This window comes from Rhinoderma darwinii, chromosome 10 (genome assembly GCF_050947455.1).
Source record: "Rhinoderma darwinii isolate aRhiDar2 chromosome 10, aRhiDar2.hap1, whole genome shotgun sequence".
NCBI classification, from domain to species: Eukaryota; Metazoa; Chordata; class Amphibia; order Anura; family Rhinodermatidae; genus Rhinoderma; species Rhinoderma darwinii.
In genome coordinates this window covers 97,427,581-97,446,439 of record NC_134696.1, presented here as the reverse complement: position 1 = coordinate 97,446,439, position 18,859 = coordinate 97,427,581, and the positions used below count along the sequence as shown (strand labels likewise).

The 18,859-nt window shown below is 42.0% G+C and overlaps 1 protein-coding gene and 1 long non-coding RNA gene across 2 annotated transcripts; one reads left to right on the top strand and one right to left on the bottom strand.

Annotated features, from left to right (window-relative positions):
- Nucleotides 1–17: 17 nt before the first annotated feature.
- On the bottom strand, nt 18–3,366 carry LOC142662664 (uncharacterized). Its single transcript, XM_075840875.1, has 2 exons — nt 469–3,366; nt 18–218 (listed from the first exon to the last, which is right to left on the bottom strand). Exons 1-2 carry the CDS (start codon nt 3,364–3,366, stop codon nt 162–164), a joined length of 2,955 nt encoding a protein of 984 aa, XP_075696990.1. The 3' UTR covers nt 18–161.
- A 361-nt stretch (nt 3,367–3,727) lies between these two features.
- LOC142661607 (uncharacterized) lies at nt 3,728–4,774 on the top strand. The gene is made up of 3 exons (XR_012850774.1): nt 3,728–3,848; nt 4,250–4,382; nt 4,633–4,774. It is a non-coding gene; the product is annotated as an uncharacterized LOC142661607 (long non-coding RNA).
- Nucleotides 4,775–18,859: the final 14,085 nt, after the last annotated feature.

The window sequence follows — 18,859 nt, the reverse complement described above, 5'->3', positions numbered from 1 at the left end:
TAGGACTATGCGTATAGTATATATGTGACGTAACAGTAAAACGCAATATGTATAAAAATTAATATTAAAATCACATAACAATAAAGTGCATATATGAATGCAGGAAAACATATCAAATAAATTCTCGTTCTTATTTCCTCGTTGTCCTCTATTCGGAACTTTCACTGTGGTCCAATCGATAGCCTCCTCTGATGATCACTGTGAATGATACCATGGCTCTGTATATACAAATGGGCAGAAAGAGGGTAGTTAGTGCTAAAAAGTGACACAGAAAATGAGGAAAGGGTAAAAACCAAGACCCATGACAGGAGTCAATGGCTACAAAAACGGAGCGAAGCTCAGAGATTCATTAAGTCCATGTGGAAACATTGTCCCAAGAGTCCAAATCCAGCGAGTCTCGCATTGTGCAAGCTTTTGTTTAATGGCCCCACCTCTCATGCCACAAATTATATGGTCAATTCCCCTCACCTTTAATTTTGAGGGGTCGCAGGAGTGATGCAATTTAAAATGCCGAGCCACAGGTTTCAAGTTCTCCAAATTCTCTGCCCCTGATGCCCGCTTAATGTCGGCCATATGTTCTCGTACACGGACCTTTAGCTCCCTGGAAGTGAGACCGACATAAATTTTTGGACAAGGACAAACTGCATAGTACACAACAGCTTTGGTGGTACATGTGATGGAGTGAGTTATGTTGAAGGTCTTACTACCTGAGGCATTAGTGAAGGTGCTTGTTTTTTCTACATTGGGGCACGCGACACATTGTCCACAAGGCTTACAACCCCATTTTGGACCCTTGGTCCCAAATGGGTATTTTGATTTTGTTTGATCATAATGACTTTTGACTAGATGATCTTTTAGATTTTTGGATCGTCTAGCTGTAACACTAGGATATTTCGTAATGAACCTATCCAAAGTGGGATCAGATAGTAAGATCGGCCAGTACCTCTTTAGGATTTCTCTCATCTGTTGCCATCGTGAGTGATATCCAGTGATGAATCTCACCTGATGGAGTTTATCTGTCTTTTGCTTAGGAAACAGCAGGTCATCTCTCGGTGTGCGCTTTGCCCTTTGGTAGGCTTTTTTAATGGATCTCTTGCTGTAACCCCGTTCCAAAAATCGATCTTTGAGATCATCTGCCTGTCTTTCAAATAATGGATCAGAGGAGCATATTCTCCTTATTCGCAAAAATTGCCCGATGGGAACCGCTTGGATGGTCTGCGGGGGATGAGATGAAGAAGAATGTAGTAATGCATTCACAGAAGTTTCCTTGCGAAAAACATCGCTATGCAGGAAACCCTGTTCATCCGTGAAAATTTTGACATCCAAGAAATCCAGACAACTGGGATGTGCTTTATACGTAAATTTTAAATTTACATCGTTTGTATTCAACCCAATCATAAATGAGTCAAGATCCACATGTGTGCCCTTCCAGATGACCAGAATGTCATCAATGTAACGGGTCCAAAGAAGGACCCGTGCCATTGAGTCATTCCCGTCATCTGAAAAGAGATCTCTTTCCCACAGCCCCAGGAACAGGTTTGCATACGATGGTGCACATGCTGCCCCCATGGCTGTTCCCTGGAGCTGTAGGTAGAAACAACCATTGAATACAAAAAAGTTGTGTGTTAGGACAAACTCAAGCATCTGAATGATGAATGAGCAGAGTGATTTGTCCAATTCTGACATAGATAGAAAATATTTGACTGCCCTTATCCCGTCTTCATGCTTAATGCATGTGTATAGGGATTCCACATCAATGGTCACAAGGAGCATATCATTGTCAATGCTGACACCGCTGATCTTCTGCAGCAAGTCGGCCGTATCACGAATGTATGATGGTAAATTAATTACAAGGTTTTTGAGATGGAAATCAATGAATTTACAAATCCCCTCCGTGAGGCTGCCCCTACCTGAAATAATGGGCCTTCCTGGTGGGATCTTTTCATTTTTGTGGATCTTGGGTAGTAGATATAGGGTTGGTACGGTTGGCTCATCCATTGAAAGTGCCGTATGTAGTTCTTTGGAGATGGTGTTATCTTCTACTGCCTGCAGAAGTCTGCCCTGTAACTCTGATCTAAAGGACAGCAAGGGGTTAAAAGTTAATTTCTTGTAACATTGTTTATTCCTCAACTGTCGATTCACCTCTGCCTCATACATGACACATGGCCAGACCACCACATTTCCCCCCTTATCCGCCGCCTTGAATACCACATCGTTGATTTTTTGTAATTGTTTGAGGCTGCTTCTCTCTGAGGGAGTTAGGTTATCATTTTTAATGTGCCTTGGAATGTTCCAAAATTCCTGGGTCACTGTTTTGATAAACAGATCAACAGCGGGGCATAAGCTAAGAGCAGGGAACTTCTTGGATTTAGTGCGGATGCACACTGGAATATTACCTGTAGCATCGTCAGTCTTGTGCTCATCCAATAGATCCTCTAAAACTTTAAGTGCCTGTTGTTCCTCTATAGTTGGAAAATGTTCCCTGTCCACTGGTTTATCAAACCATTTTTTAAAGATGAGTGAACGGCCGAAGATGTGTAGGTCTTTCACTGCAGAGAATATATCAAAACCAGCACTTGGTGAAAACGTCAAGCCTTTGGTTATTAGTTCTAGATCGATATTAGAAAATACATGTGTTGACAAATTAATTACCTTCAAACTGCTGCTCTGATCCCGTACATCTAGCCGCTTTCTATTGGCCACTTGTCTCTGTGCCATTTTCCTTTTAGGGCGAGTGTTGAAGTTGGGTCTAAGGGACATGTGCTCTGTTTCACTCTGGGAGGACACAGAGGAAATGGAGGGAGTACGGCTACGGCCTCCTGGGGCATGATTTCTTCTCCATCTATATACCTTATTATTTTGGAAGTCTCCGATGTCTCTAGAGAATTTCTTAGATTTAGTGTCTTGAATGTCTTTTTCCCATTCAACAAATTGTGCATCAAGGTTATGTTTAAACTTGACCATACTGTCTGTGGACATGAGTGGAAAAAATTGAGCCTGGACATTTTCTATTTCTTCGTCCATCGACACTATCATTTTCTGGTTGAGGTCAACCAGAAGCTCCATGAATTTCCTCGAGCTCTGGTTACACACCTCTTCCCATTTAGACGTAAACTCTTCCTCAATAATGGGGAAGGAAGGGAAGATTTGAATTCTCAGACCCCTTGGGACAAGGTTTCTCTGGATGTAATTTTCCAGGAAGGTTTTGTTCCACCACACTTTCATGCGGCGGTGTAACAGATTTGTGTATTTACTCTGAAGCTCGCTGACATTTTTGCAAACATTAAAACCAAATACTGGGGACTCATCCTTGAAAACCTGTTCCATCTGGGATCGCCAGGCACATTCCCTGGCTTTATAATCCATGAGGCCCGTGGTATTGAGCTCTGTGAGAACACAGACAAAATTAAGTACAAGACCGATAAAATACCAACACATAGGATGCAATGGAAAATAGTGCTAGAAAGTATCAACAAAATGAACTATGAGACAACATTACTGGCCATAATAGATGCACTATATATTGAATCCTACGAAGTAACCAAGATATACTTGGTGCGTCGATCAGAAATTGACAGAAAACCAACCCAAGAAAATATGATCGACTACAGCACAAATGTAGAGAAAAATACAAATGATTCTTTATTGGAATAAAAACATGAGACAGATAAAAATGGAACTAGGGGATGAGTCACACAGTATTTGAAAGACAGGCAGATGATCTCAAAGATCGATTTTTGGAACGGGGTTACAGCAAGAGATCCATTAAAAAAGCCTACCAAAGGGCAAAGCGCACACCGAGAGATGACCTGCTGTTTCCTAAGCAAAAGACAGATAAACTCCATCAGGTGAGATTCATCACTGGATATCACTCACGATGGCAACAGATGAGAGAAATCCTAAAGAGGTACTGGCCGATCTTACTATCTGATCCCACTTTGAATAGGTTCATTACGAAATATCCTAGTGTTACAGCTAGACGATCCAAAAATCTAAAAGATCATCTAGTCAAAAGTCATTATGATCAAACAAAATCAAAATACCCATTTGGGACCAAGGGTCCAAAATGGGGTTGTAAGCCTTGTGGACAATGTGTCGCGTGCCCCAATGTAGAAAAAACAAGCACCTTCACTAATGCCTCAGGTAGTAAGACCTTCAACATAACTCACTCCATCACATGTACCACCAAAGCTGTTGTGTACTATGCAGTTTGTCCTTGTCCAAAAATTTATGTCGGTCTCACTTCCAGGGAGCTAAAGGTCCGTGTACGAGAACATATGGCCGACATTAAGCGGGCATCAGGGGCAGAGAATTTGGAGAACTTGAAACCTGTGGCTCGGCATTTTAAATTGCATCACTCCTGCGACCCCTCAAAATTAAAGGTGAGGGGAATTGACCATATAATTTGTGGCATGAGAGGTGGGGCCATTAAACAAAAGCTTGCACAATGCGAGACTCGCTGGATTTGGACTCTTGGGACAATGTTTCTACATGGACTTAATGAATCTCTGAGCTTCGCTCCGTTTTTGTAGCCATTGACTCCTGTCATGGGTCTTGGTTTTTACCCTTTCCTCATTTTCTGTGTCACTTTTTAGCACTAACTACCCTCTTTCTGCCCATTTGTATATACAGAGCCATGGTATCATTCACAGTGATCATCAGAGGAGGCTATCGATTGGACCACAGTGAAAGTTCCGAATAGAGGACAACGAGGAAATAAGAACGAGAATTTATTTGATATGTTTTCCTGCATTCATATATGCACTTTATTGTTATGTGATTTTAATATAAATTTTTATACATATTGCGTTTTACTGTTACGTCACATATATACTATACGCATAGTCCTAAGTATGGTCTCTTGTTGTGACTGGCGACCTATTTCCTTTAAATATAGCATATTTATGGTGTATTGCACGATATGTTCACATGCTTATGGTGTATTGTACGATATGCTCATATGCATAAAAATTCAATCTCCTTCACACATTATTTTGTCATGTACACTTAGTATAGTTTGCATCACAGTTAACAACTACCAGCTTGTTGACCTTGTATTCACATTTCATGCCATCACATTATCGGTCCTTTTTATTTTACATTTTTCGGTACCGTCGTACACTTTTTATGTTTCACCAACTGGTCCATTTATTTTGTAATATCCAGGCACAAACTTCACCAACTGGTCCATTTATTCTGTAATATCCAGGCACAAACTTTCTCCTATTTCATTTCACTCATTCCCTTTACTTGTCATTCATTCACTTCACCACAAGGTGTCTCACTCCACTCCTATTCACATTCTCACTTATTATCCTTCACCTTTTGTGATTGATTTTTTTTTATGTTTGCATCGGCACATTTAGATATTTTATGGTATTATCTGTAACATCTACTCTGGCTGTACTATTTCAGCTTAAACATCTATCCTGTCTAATCCTCTTCTGGCATACATGTGATCTGTGGCAGTGCGCTGATGGTATGGCTATTCTGTATAATTACAGATTTCCCCCGGGGGGGGAGTGGCCCTGGCCTCTTCCGTCCGCTGTCTATGATTGGAGCAGGATGTGGGGGGCGTGGTCAGACCTCGCCGCCTCACATCCTCTCTGATGACGTGGTACAGGAAGTGGGGCAGCGCCATCTTGGTACCCCGCATCAGACGCCGACTCTCCACATCCGGTCCATGATACCTCTCCTTACAGCATCTAATTACACACATGTACATGGCTCTATACTATATATAGGTGGGCACAAGCAGTTGTGACCCTAACCCCGGACGAAGGCAATCGCCGAAACGCGCGTCGGGTCAGGACGTTTCATCCCTGTTTCCATCATGTCCACTGGTATGTAGTGTTATCTTTTCTGTCCTGTGTAGCAAGCATAGCTCCATTATGTTCATCATTTATGGTCATCTTCTGTTTTCAAGCACTTTCTGGCACTACTTGGTGCACATTACATTGGTAACTAGTTGTAATTAGTATTGATGGTATATACGTATTTTGTAATTACCACAGCTATCGGCATCTGCTTTTTACCTCTCTGCGATTTGTGCTGTTGTCATCTGATGTACCTTGATTATATCCGTGCTGTTTTCCATTAGACACGGCTCTTTATATGACTACATGCATTTACTCCTATTTTGCTATTACACAATACGTGGACACAATATCCATACCTGGCATGCTTGGCTGATCAGACGTCCTTTTTTACTGTGTGACTCATCCCCTAGTTCCATTTTTATCTGTCTCATGTTTTTATTCCAATAAAGAATCATTTGTATTTTTCTCTACATTTGTGCTGTAGTCGATCATATTTTCTTGTGTTGGTTTTCTGTCAATTTCTGATCGACGCACCAAGTATATCTTGGTTACTTCGTAGGATTCAATATATAGTGCATCTATTATGGCCAGTAATGTTGTCTCATAGTTCATTTTGTTGATACTTTCTAGCACTATTTTCCATTGCATCCTATGTGTTGGTATTTTATCGGTCTTGTTCTTCCCTGACAAGCAGAGAATAAGAAGTTTACTTAGCTATACTGCATGCTACTGTAGAGGCTCTGCATCTTCTCCATAAGCTGAACAGAAGGAGTCTCCTTAACCATACTGCCATGCTACTGCAGAGGCTCTATGACTTCACTGATAAGATGAGTAGAATGAGTCTTCTCAGCTAAATGACTATGCTACTGTAGAGACTCTGCTCCTTCCCTGGCAAGGTGAAAATAAGTAGTCTCCTCAGCTGTACTGCCATGCTACTGTAGACTCTCTGCTACTTCCCTGACAAGCAGAGAAGTAGGAGTCTCCTTAGATAGACTGCCATATAACTTCAGAGGCTCTCCTCTTCCTTGACAAGCAAGTAGGAGTCTTTTCAGCTATGCTTTTGCAGAGGCCCTGCTCCCTCCTTGATAAGCTAAGAAGAAGGATTCTCCTAAGCTATACTATATTGCAATGCTACTGTATAGCCTCTGTTCCTTTCCTGACTAGCTGAGATGGAGTCTCCTTAGCTATACTGTCATGTTACTGCAGAGGCTCGGTTCCTTCCCTGACAAGCAGGAACAAGGAGTCTCCTCAGCTATACTGCTATGCTTTTGCAGATGCTCTGTTCCTTCCCTGGCAAGCTGAGAAGAAGATGCCTTCTCAGCCACAGCACCATGCTACTGTAGAGGCTCTGCTCCTTCCCTGACAAGCAGGCAATACAATGTCTACTTATCTATACTACCATGCTACTGCAGTGGCTTTGCCCCTTCCCTGAAAAGTTGAGAAGAAGTTTTCTTAGCTATATTACCAGCTACTATGCACCCTGGCTATGGGGAAAGGGAGTAATCATACATGTTCACTAGCACTCACCTATATACCTATAGACTTTGAACACCAGGTGACAACATACTATGTAGTAAATGTCAAAACTCTTTACTGGAGCATTTTGTTAGCAGCATGTAAATGGCAAACATTGTTCGTTTTTTATAATCTATACAACAAATATGATATTTAATTGTGTGACAATCAATCCCTTTAAGAACAAGCAATTCGTTACAACAGCAATAGAGAAGTAAAGCAAATGGTAGTGCCCTGAAAGTCATGGTTAGTATGGCAAAGTGCTTTGTGGTAATTAGTAAACAAAGGAAATTTGAGGTAACATACATTATTTACAGTAAGATTTTAGATTTTTGACCTTGATAATGGAGGAAACATTGAAGAAGTGATAATAACGATGATTGTTTCTACTTTGCGGATATCCTTTTAAATGTTCATTGAACAGTAAATCTTTTACAATTCCATAAATTACCTGTTGGGGGAGAGGGTCAGACTTTCAATCTGCGTTCCAATTCATCCCAAAGGTGTTGGATGGGGTTGAGGTCAGGATCTGTGCTGCCACCCGAGTTCCTCCACACCAAACTCCCCCCACCAACTCTTTATGGACCTTGTACACTGGGGCGCAGTCGTGATGTAGCAGAAAAGGTCTGAACCCCAAACTGTTCTCACAAAGTTGGAAGCTACAGTTGTGTAAAAGTTATTTGTATGCTGTAGCATTAACATTACTCTTCACTGGAAATAAGGGGCCAACCCCTGAAAACAGTCCCGATTATTACCCCTCCTCCATCATATGTTACAGTAGGCACTATTCATTATGGTAGGGAAGGTTCTCCTGGAATCCGCTAAACCCGGATTCCTCCATCAGACTGCCAAATAGTGAGCTATAATTCATAACTCCAGAGAAAGAGCTTCTCCAGAATCCAGTGGCAGCGGATTTACACCACCCCAGTCGACGTTTGGCATTGTGTATGATGATCTTAGGCTATGTGCAGCTGCTCAACCATGGAAACTCATTTCATGAAGCCCTAGATGCGCAGTTCTCTGTCAATTTTTAATAAATGGGGCTGAGCTGCACTACCAGACACTGCCTATAGAGAAGAGGGGCGTTGTTTATGGAAAAATAAGTAGAGCATTTGTTATAATTTGTTCATAAACACTTTTAAGGTTTTTCCAAACTGAATTCACTTCACTGGGCCTTCTGGTTACAAGTAAGCTAAGCAGCAGTACCCAATGTCAAGCAGCAGCTGCAAAAGCAAATGCAATTTTGGCATATATTAAAAAAGAGTTAAAACCTGAGATCCAAATGTAATATTACCTCTTTATGAATGTGTGGCCAATACAAGATGATTTATTATGTATTGTGAGGAAAAGCAGTTCAGATATCAGTATAGGAAAGGGTTCTTTACAGTTAGAGTAGTCCAGCTATATAATTCCCTACCCAAGAGGTAGTAATGGCAGATACTATAAAGGTTATACATAATTATGCAATGAATGACGTATAATTGATCTGAGAAAAATTAAACGTTATGGACCTGTGTCGTTTTTCAACCTTAGCTAAGTATCATCTGTTCATATCCCCACGTTCCATTACAGAGGAATATATTCTGTAAATGTCGGATGAGCAACAATTACTGATCTGATAATGATGATTTTTATGTTGACGCTATTAATTATGATCGTCGTTTCTTGTTCAACTTTTTGTGCATTCACACCGGGCAGTAATTGTTACAATGCTCAGAAACAAATGATAACGTTTATTTCTACATGTAAATGGATCCGGTGGAATATTAGAGATTGTGAACATTGTATCTGATGTTATCGGCTGAAAATTATAATAGTATCCGAGTACTGGCCCTTTCGACTAGTCTTGTGTATCCTGTAATACAGTGTTTGACTCCCATACTGGCCCATCTATAACAATGATCAATCACAATACGGAGGACTAGACAACTTAGACCTATATAGTAATTTTTCTTATTTTCCAACATCACATTTGTTAAAAATAGACAAAAGGATGTTACTACATAATTATCTCTTATTTCTAATCTACAAATTTGACTGTATGTGTCTTTCCTTGAAACTATGTGACTTCCGCATATTGCTAAACTATAAAACAGGAGATAAACAACCACAAAAATAGAGATTTTTCAAGTGGATATGCCATAAATGTCTGCCTATCTCTAGAATGGAGGTCACCCAACCCCCGTCCCAGTGAGGCGGCCCCTGTTTCCAGGCAGAAAATGACACAGCTCTAATAACTGTAACAAGCCATTCACCTCTGCTGTCCATCACATGACCAGGACTGATTTTTATCCCTTGGAAGAAAACAATAAAGGTTATCATTCAATGACAGCAAGCAGAGATATTTTAAAAAAAACATGAGGAATTGCTTCAGAAAGTATACTGAAAAACAGGATACCTTTTCATTATGCAAAGGACAACCTTTATTTGCTAAAACCAGAATGCCACAGTGACAGACACAGAAGCTTTTGCAGGAGTTTATGCAACGAAGTTGTTACGGATTTCACACTTTGCATTGCAAAAGTTACGGCAAATCCAGAATATGGAAGAACTGCAGCATGCCCTCATTCCTCAGTGGAGAATAATCTTGGAACTGGATCATTGAGGCCACGTTGTGACTGCTGTAACATGGTAACATGTAAATCCGCTGCGCACGGTTGTATAAATGATCTAATTTAACACCTGTTTTTTTTTTTTATCTAATTACCTTATTCCATTTTTTTTAGAAAAGCAAAAATGCACTTTCACATTTTTTATACTATGATATATATTTCCAAGCAGCTGCATATAACAAAACATTTTACAATATTTCTTTAAATTGAGAGTCCACACCTTTTATTTAATGAAATAGATCCGAATACACCTGAGGATAACTGTAAAATCCAAACTGCTTGCAGCCACCACTAGAGGGTGCTCAGGTGGTACTGTTTCTACACTCAACTTCTACACCCCCCCTAGTGGTCACTGCAGGAAGATATAGTTACATAGTTACATAGTTACATAGTTAGTACGGCTGAAAAAAGACACATGTCCATCAAGTTCAACCAAGGGAAGGGAAAAGGGAAGGAAAAATTTCTACACATAGGAGCTAATATTTTTTTGTTCTAGGAAATTATCTAACCCTTTTTTAAAGCCATCTACTGTCCCTGCTGTGACCAGCTCCTGCGGTAGGCTATTCCATAAATTCACAGTTCTCACTGTAAAGAAGCCTTGTCGCCTCTGCAGCTTGAACCTTTTTTTCTCCAGACGGAGGGAGTGCCCCCTTGTTTTTTGAGGGGGTTTTACAAGGAACAGGATTTCACCATATTTTTTGTATGTGCCATTAATATATTTATATAAGTTAATCATGTCCCCCCTTAGTCTTCTTTTTTCAAGGCTAAATAGGTTTAATTCTTTCAATCTTTCCTCATAACTTAAATTCTCCATGCCCCTTATTAGCTTCGTTGCTCTTCTTTGTATTTTTTCCAACTCCAGGGCATCCTTTCTATGAACTGGAGCCCAGAACTGAACTGCATATTCTAGATGAGGCCTCACTAATGCTTTGTAAAGTGGCATTATTACATCCCTGTCCCGCGAGTCCATGCCTCTTTTAATACACGACAATATCCTGCTGGCCTTTGAAGCAGCTGATTGACACTGCATGCTGTTATTGAGTTTATGATTTACAAGAACACCCAGATCCTTCTCAACAAGTGAATCCGCCAGTGTAGCTCCCCCTAGGACATATGATGCATGCAGGTTGTTGGTACCAAGATGCATAACTTTACATTTATCTACATTAAACTTCATTTGCCAAGTGGACGCCCAAACACTTAGTTTGTTTAAATCTGCCTGTAATTCATGAACATCTTCCATAGTCTGAACTATATTACATAGCTTGGTGTCATCTGCAAAAATAGAAATAGTGCTATTAATCCCTTCCTCTATATCATTAATAAATAAGTTGAATAATAGTGGTCCCAGCACTGAACCCTGGGGTACACCACTTATAACCGGGGACCATTCAGAGAAGGAATCATTGACCACAACCCTCTGGATACGGTCCTTGAGCCAATTCTCAATCCAATTACAAACTATATTTTCTAAACCTATAGTCCTTAATTTACCCATTAGGCGTCTATGGGGGACAGTGTCAAATGCCTTTGCAAAGTCCAAAAACACTAAATCCACAGCGGCCCCTCTGTCTAGACTTCTGCTCACCTCTTCATAAAAACAGATTAGGTTAGTTTGACAACTTCTGTCCTTAGTAAAACCGTGCTGGCTGTCACTTATAATGCTATTTATTGTCACATAATCCTGTATATAGTCCCTCAATAGCCCCTCAAACATTTTCCCCACGATGGATGTTAAGCTTACTGGTCTATAATTACCCGGGGAAGACCTAGAGCCCTTTTTGAAAATAGGCACCACATTTGCCCTGCGCCAGTCCCTTGGCACTATACCAGTCACTAGAGATTCTCTGAATATTATGAAAAGGGGGACAGAAATAACTGAACTAAGCTCTTTAAGAATTCTAGGGTGTAACCCATCTGGTCCCGGAGCCTTGTGCACATTTATTTTATTTAATTTAGCTTGGACCATCTCTACATTCATCCAATTCAGTATATCAACTGATATATTAACAGCACTGGCACCGGCTACATCAGCTGCTCTTTCTTCTGTTGTATATACAGAGCTAAAGAACCCATTTAGTAACTCTGCCTTCTCTTGATCCCCTGTGATCAACTCCCCATTACCATTATCTAGGGGTCCTACATGTTCAGACCTTGGCTTTTTTGCATTTATATGCTTGAAGAATTTTTTAGGATTTGTTTTACTATCCTTGGCCACCTGCCTTTCATTTTGTATTTTTGCTAATTTTATTACATTTTTACAGATTTTATTAAGCTCTTTATATTTTACAAAGGCTACAGCTGTACCCTCAGATTTGTATTTTTTAAATGCCCTTTTTTTGTCATGTATTGCCCCTTTCACAGAAGGTGTAAGCCATGTGGGGTTTAATTTGAGTCGTTTATACTTATTACCTGTAGGAATAAATTTTGCACTATAATAACTCAAAGTAGATTTGAAAATCTCCCATTTATCATTTGTTCCATTATTTGACATTAGTTCTTCCCAGTCTATATCCTGAATTGCAGCCCTCATCCTGGGGAAATTGGCTTTCTTAAAATTAAATGTTTTTGCCCTCCCAGCCTGCGTTTGTTTTTTACAGTATAGGTAAAATGTAACTATATTGTGATCACTGTTACCGAGGTTTTCACGAACATTGACATTCCCAACAAGATCTGCATTATTAGAAATGACCAGATCCAACAGAGCTTCACCTCTAGTCGGGTCTTCCACAAACTGGCCCATAAAATTTTCCTGCAACAGGTTGAGGAAATGTCTCCCCTTTGCAGTTGAAGCCGAACCATGACACCAATTAATATCCCGGAAATTAAAATCTCCCATTATCACTACAGTACCCGCCTGTGCAGCCCGCTCCATCTGTTTATATATCTGACCTTCCATCTCCTCAGTTATATTGGGGGGTCTATAGATTACACCAAAAGTAATTTTTTCAGTGTTTACCTCCCTTTCTAGTTCCACCCACAAGGTTTCAACCTCCTCACAGTCTTCACCCACTATTGTCTCTTTCACACTCGCCTTCATATCACTTCTCACATACAGACATACACCACCACCTTTCCTATTTGTCCTGTCTTTACGAAAAAGTGTAAAACCCTGTAGATTTACAGCCCAGTCATGTGAAGAGTCCAGCCATGTTTCAGCAACACCAACTATATCTATATTTTCTTCCAGTATCAAGGCCTCCAGCTCCCCCATTTTGCTTGCTAGACTTCTGGCATTTGTGAACACACACTTTAACTTGCCTGTCAGTTTTTCACTTTTATTATCAGAAATGTGATTTGACATTAATCGGTCCTTTTTATTTACACTGATGTTTTGTAACGAAAGGATCTCCTTATCTTGTTGTCTAGTCCTCTCCCCACATTCTGTATCTCCCCCCACCAATATAGTCTGACCCCTCTCTAACCTGGCTACCCCTTTTTTTTCTACATTGGCCTCCCTCCTCAGCCCTAGTTTAAATACTCCGCCACCCCAGCTAGAATTCTCTCCCCCAGCACAGCGGACCCCCTTCCATTTAGGTGCAAATCATCTGCAGAATACAGTTTGTACCCCAATGAAAAGTCAGCCCAGTGCTCTAGGAACCCAAATCCTTCTCCTCTACACCAAGACTTCAGCCATGCATTTAACTCCCTGAGCTCCCGCTACACCAGGGATCATCACATGATAGTCTGTACATGTAGCGTGGGGTTACTTGAGTGGTCCTGCTTAAAAAGAAACAAAATCGCAGGCCAAATAAATGTTGAACAAGTATCTCGACCGAATACACAACTGATATTACAGTGACACTAGCATTTGGTTACTTTCTCTATAAGAGGCACGGCGAGCTTTATGGTTACAAAACTTTAAGTCGAGCAGTGGCTTAAATGTTACTAAATCGTTAAACAAAGAAATTTTTTTTAAACAAACTTTCTCCTTGCACGGGTCTCTGTCTATCATTTTGAGACCATCCCCGGCTGTGTTACTCCACACCACTATCCGCCTTCGCCTCAGCTTCCAGTCTTTTTGTCTGTCGCCTCTCTGTCCGGGCTCTGCGCCTCTCTACACCTTCTGACTCTTTTCGTAGAGACGTACGCAACCTCGTAGCTTCAATCCCACCCTTCTAGGGCAATGTTCCACAGGGCACCACTGTTCACTCCTTACATTTCACACCCGATAGGCACTTCTACTAGTCAGTCTCCAGATCCAAACCAGGTCTCCTTCCTTACACTTCTAGTCACTCTAGGATCCAGGTAGTCTACCCACCAGGACCCTACTCTCAGGCGTCATCTACCGTCACCTACTCCGAACACTTCTCAGTAGTGCAGCCTTTCCCAGGACTACAGTCACCAGGCCAGATACTTAGTTCTCTCTCCATACAGATGTAGCAGAGCAAGATGCGGCCAAAGTTCATATAACCACTCTTATTTGCATTGCCGGTAATCACTACTGTTGACATTGGAATAAATGTCATCAGATCGTTTCCATCATGCTCATCATGTGTGGGATACAGGTACAGGTGATCATCATGTGGGGGATACAGGTACAGGTGATCATCATGTGTGGGATACAGGTACAGCTGATCATCATGTGGAGGATACAGGTACAGCTGATCATGTGGGGGATACAGGTATATTTGCTCATCATGTGGGGAATACAGGTATAGCTGATTATCATGTGGGGGATACGGGTATATCTGCTCATCATGTGGGGGATACAGGTTCAGCTGATCATCATGTGGAGGATACAGGTACAGCTGATCATCATGTGGAGGATACAGGTACAGCTGATCATCATGTGGAGGATACAGATACAGCTGATCATCATGTGGAGGATACAGGTACAGCTGATCATGTGGGGGATACAGGTATATTTGCTCATCATGTGGGGAATACAGGTATAGCTGATTATCATGTGGGGGATACGGGTATATCTGCTCATCATGTGGGGGATACAGGTTCAGCTGATCATCATGTGGAGGATACAGGTACAGCTGATCATCATGTGGAGGATACAGGTACAGCTGATCATCATGTGGGGGATACAGGTACAGCTGATCATCATGTGGGGGATACAGGTACAGCTGATCATCATGTGGGGTATACAGATACAGCTGATCATCATGTGGAGGATACAGGTACAGCTGATCATGTGGGGGATACAGGTATATTTGCTCATCATGTGGGGGATACAGGTATAGTTGATCATCATGTGGGGGATACAGGTATATCTGCTCATCATGTGGGAGATACAGGTACAGGTGATCATCATGTGGAGGATACAGGTACAGCTGATCATCATGTGGGGGATACAGGTTCAGCTGATCATCATGTGGAGAATATAGGTACAGCTGATCATCATGTGGAGGATACAGGTACATCTGATCATCATGTGGGGGATACAGGTACAGCTGATCATCATGTGTGGGATACAGGTACAGCTGATCATCATGTGGGGGATACAGGTACATCTGATCATCATGTGGGGGATACAGGTACAGCTGATCATCATGTGGGGGATACAGGTACAGCTGATCATCATGTGGAGGATACAGGTACAGCTGATCATCATGTGCGGGATACAGGTACAGCTGATCATCATGTGGAGGATACAGGTACAGCTGATCATCATGTGGGGGATACAGGTACAGCTGATCATCATGTGGGGGATACAGGTATATCTGCTCATTATGTGGGGGATACAGGTATATCTGCTCATGTGGGGGATACAGGTATATCTGCTCATCATGTGGGGGATACAGGTACAGCTGATCATCATGTGGGGGATACAGGTACAGCTGATCATCATGTGGGGGATACAGGTACAGCTGATCATCATGTGGGGGATACAGGTACAGCTGATCATCATGTGCGGGATACAGGTACAGCTGATCATCATGTGGAGGATACAGGCACAGCTGATCATCATGTGGGGGATACAGGTACAGCTGATCATCATGTGGGGGATACAGGTATATCTGCTCATCATGTGGGGGATACAGGTATATCTGCTCATCATGTGGGGGATACAGGTACAGCTGATCATCATGTGGGGGATACAGGTACAGCTGATCATCATGTGGGGGATACAGGTACAGCTGATCATCATGTGGGGGATACAGGTACAGCTGATCATCATGTGCGGGATACAGGTACAGCTGCTCATCATGTGGAGGATACAGGCACAGCTGATCATCATGTGGGGGATACAGGTACAGCTGATCATCATGTGGGGGATACAGGTATATCTGCTCATCATGTGGGGGATACAGGTATATCTGCTCATCATGTGGGGGATACAGGTATATCTGCTCATCATGTGGGGGATACAGGTACAGCTGATCATCATGTGGGGGATACAGGTACAGCTCATCATCATGTGGAGGATACAGGTACAGGTGATCATCATGTGGAGGATACAGGTACAGCTGATCATCATGTGGGGGATACAGGTATAGTTGATCATCATGTGGAGGATACAGGCACAGCTGATCATCATGTGGGGGATACAGGTATAGTTGATCATCATGTGGAGGATACAGGTACAGCTGATCATCATGTGGGGGATACAGGTACAGCTGATCATCATGTGGGGTATACAGGTACAGCTGATCATCATGTGGGGGATACAAGTACAGCTGATCATCATGTGGAGGATACAGGTACAGCTGATCATCATGTGGAGGACACAGGTACAGCTGATCATCATGTGGAGGATACAGGTACAGCTGATCATCATGTGTGGGATACAAGTACAGGTGATTATCATGTGGAGGATACAGGTACAGCTGATAATCATGTGGGGGTTACAGGTACAGCTGATCATCATGTGGAGGATACAGGTACAGCTGATCATCATGTGCGGGATACAGGTACAGCTGATCATCATGTGGAGGATACAGGTACAGCTGATCATCTTGTGCGGGATACAGGTACAGCTGATCATCATGTGCGGGATACAGGTACAGCTGATCATCATGTGGAGGATACAGGTACAGCTGATCATCATGTGCGGGATACAGGTACAGCTGATCATCATGTGCGGGATACAGGTACAGCTGATCATCATGTGGGGGATACAGGTGCAGCTGATCATCATGTGGGGGATACAGGTACAGCTGATCATCATGTGGGGGATACAGGTGCAGCTGATCATCATGTGGGGGATACAGGTACAGCAGGTCATCATGTGGTGGGCATAGGTAAAGTTTTGACAGTGGGGCACAGAAAACCTAAGTTATGCTTCGAGCCTATGGACACTCAATGGAAAGTTCATGTACAGGGAATTATAGAATGATCTAGAACAGGAACTTTTGGTCAATTTACATTTCTGGAAAAAATAATGTTTCGTAAGACTTATGTAAAAGGCTCTTTGTCTGTGCAGTCTTGTGTATTTACATAAAATCAGACATTTTAACAATATATCACTTTACACTTGAAAAAATAGTATACAGAGGAAGAATATTGGGCAACTTTCAAAGAATGTCTCAAGAGTGACTGTGAGCTGCTTTATGTAAGTCTTGTCCCTTACTGGTATGTATTACACTTGCCGGATTTTAAGAATCAGTTTCTGGAAGACATAAGATCCAGCGTGTAAATTCTGGTTGATTGCGGCCACCACTAGAGGGAGCACGTAGCAGACAGATTTAATTATTGTAGTCAATGGGGGCAATATAAATATATATACCACAAGCAGCCTCTAATAGCAGCCTTTTGAGTCAGACGTATGTGCTCTACCAGGAAGGAAGTTATCTATTAGATGGACTTTGTCACGTAGGGTACGTGGACCCACTGGGCCATACCGCCTTGACGGTATGGCAGCTGGCCAACAGGACACAGGAGGAGTTCTATAGGTGTACCTGTGTTAACTCTCAGACAGTAGCAGACAGGCTCAGGCGGGACTTAGGCAGCAGGCAGGCACCAGGCTTGGTGTAGCGGAGCAGGCATAGACTCAGTGAAGTACAACTCCGATACCACACGACACTTTAGACCAGGATAATACGGGATACAGGTTACAGGTAGCAGGAACGGGGAGCACTGGGAACTGGAAGACACTTAGGAGACCATTTGCATAGACGAACATAGGATAACGACAACAAAGCACAGGCAAGGCAGGAAGGGGCTGGGCCCCTCTTATAGTCCAGGGTGCTCATGGGCTAATTTTGTACTTTAACTCAGGTGCGCGCTGGCCCTTTAAGAGCGGGCACGGGACCCGGCAGAGGGAAGCGAAAGTGAGCGCTGGCGTCTCCTGTGGAGTAAGTAATTAATAGGTTCCTTTTATTACAATTTTCTTTCTTCTTCTTCGAAACAATTTGCTTGGGAGAAGGGGCAAGGAATCTGGTTCGCCCAAACTAGTGTTTGTTAGTCTATATCTAGTATACAGTGTTTTTGGTTCATTGCAGGGACTTGCCTACTCTCTTTGATCAATGTAAAAAATAAATCAGCTGTCACTTGACAGCCGCTCCACTCTCTATGATTAGAGCCAGCCACTTCCTACTGTGTTATGTCAATGTGTTTGTTAATTCGCTTGGGCCTGCCATAAGAATCTTCCAAGAACAAGTCTATGATTTGACGCTTCATGAAGGAGGACCCCTAAACCTTGCACAGGCTACATGTCCACACCCTGGAGTACTATTGGTTGAATACCCATCTATATTGCACAGGGCTGATATTGATGCCAGCTTAATCCCTTTAATCCATGTTCTCTTTTTTATTTATTTTTTATGGGAAAACTAATTTGGCATTACTGATAAAAATGAGGAATTTATTCATGGTCAAGAATAACATTAGTGAAGTTGCGAATAACTCCCCCCATGTTCTTTCTTCTGTAACAATGATTGTACTACTTATACTGTAGCAATATTAGGGAACTGCATTGTGTTCTGTTTCCTAATGCTGTTTCCTAATGCTGTTTCCTAA

What these genes read in the sequence shown, in the direction of transcription:
- LOC142662664 (XM_075840875.1), bottom strand. Translation starts at nt 3,366, where the DNA reads ATGGATTATAAAGCCAGGGAATGTGCCTGGCGATCCCAGATGGAACAG. An exon ending in GCGACCCCTCAAAATTAAAG is followed by an intron (nt 219 to 468) that starts GTGAGGGGAATT and finishes TTGTATATACAG; the next exon opens with AGCCATGGTATCATTCACAG.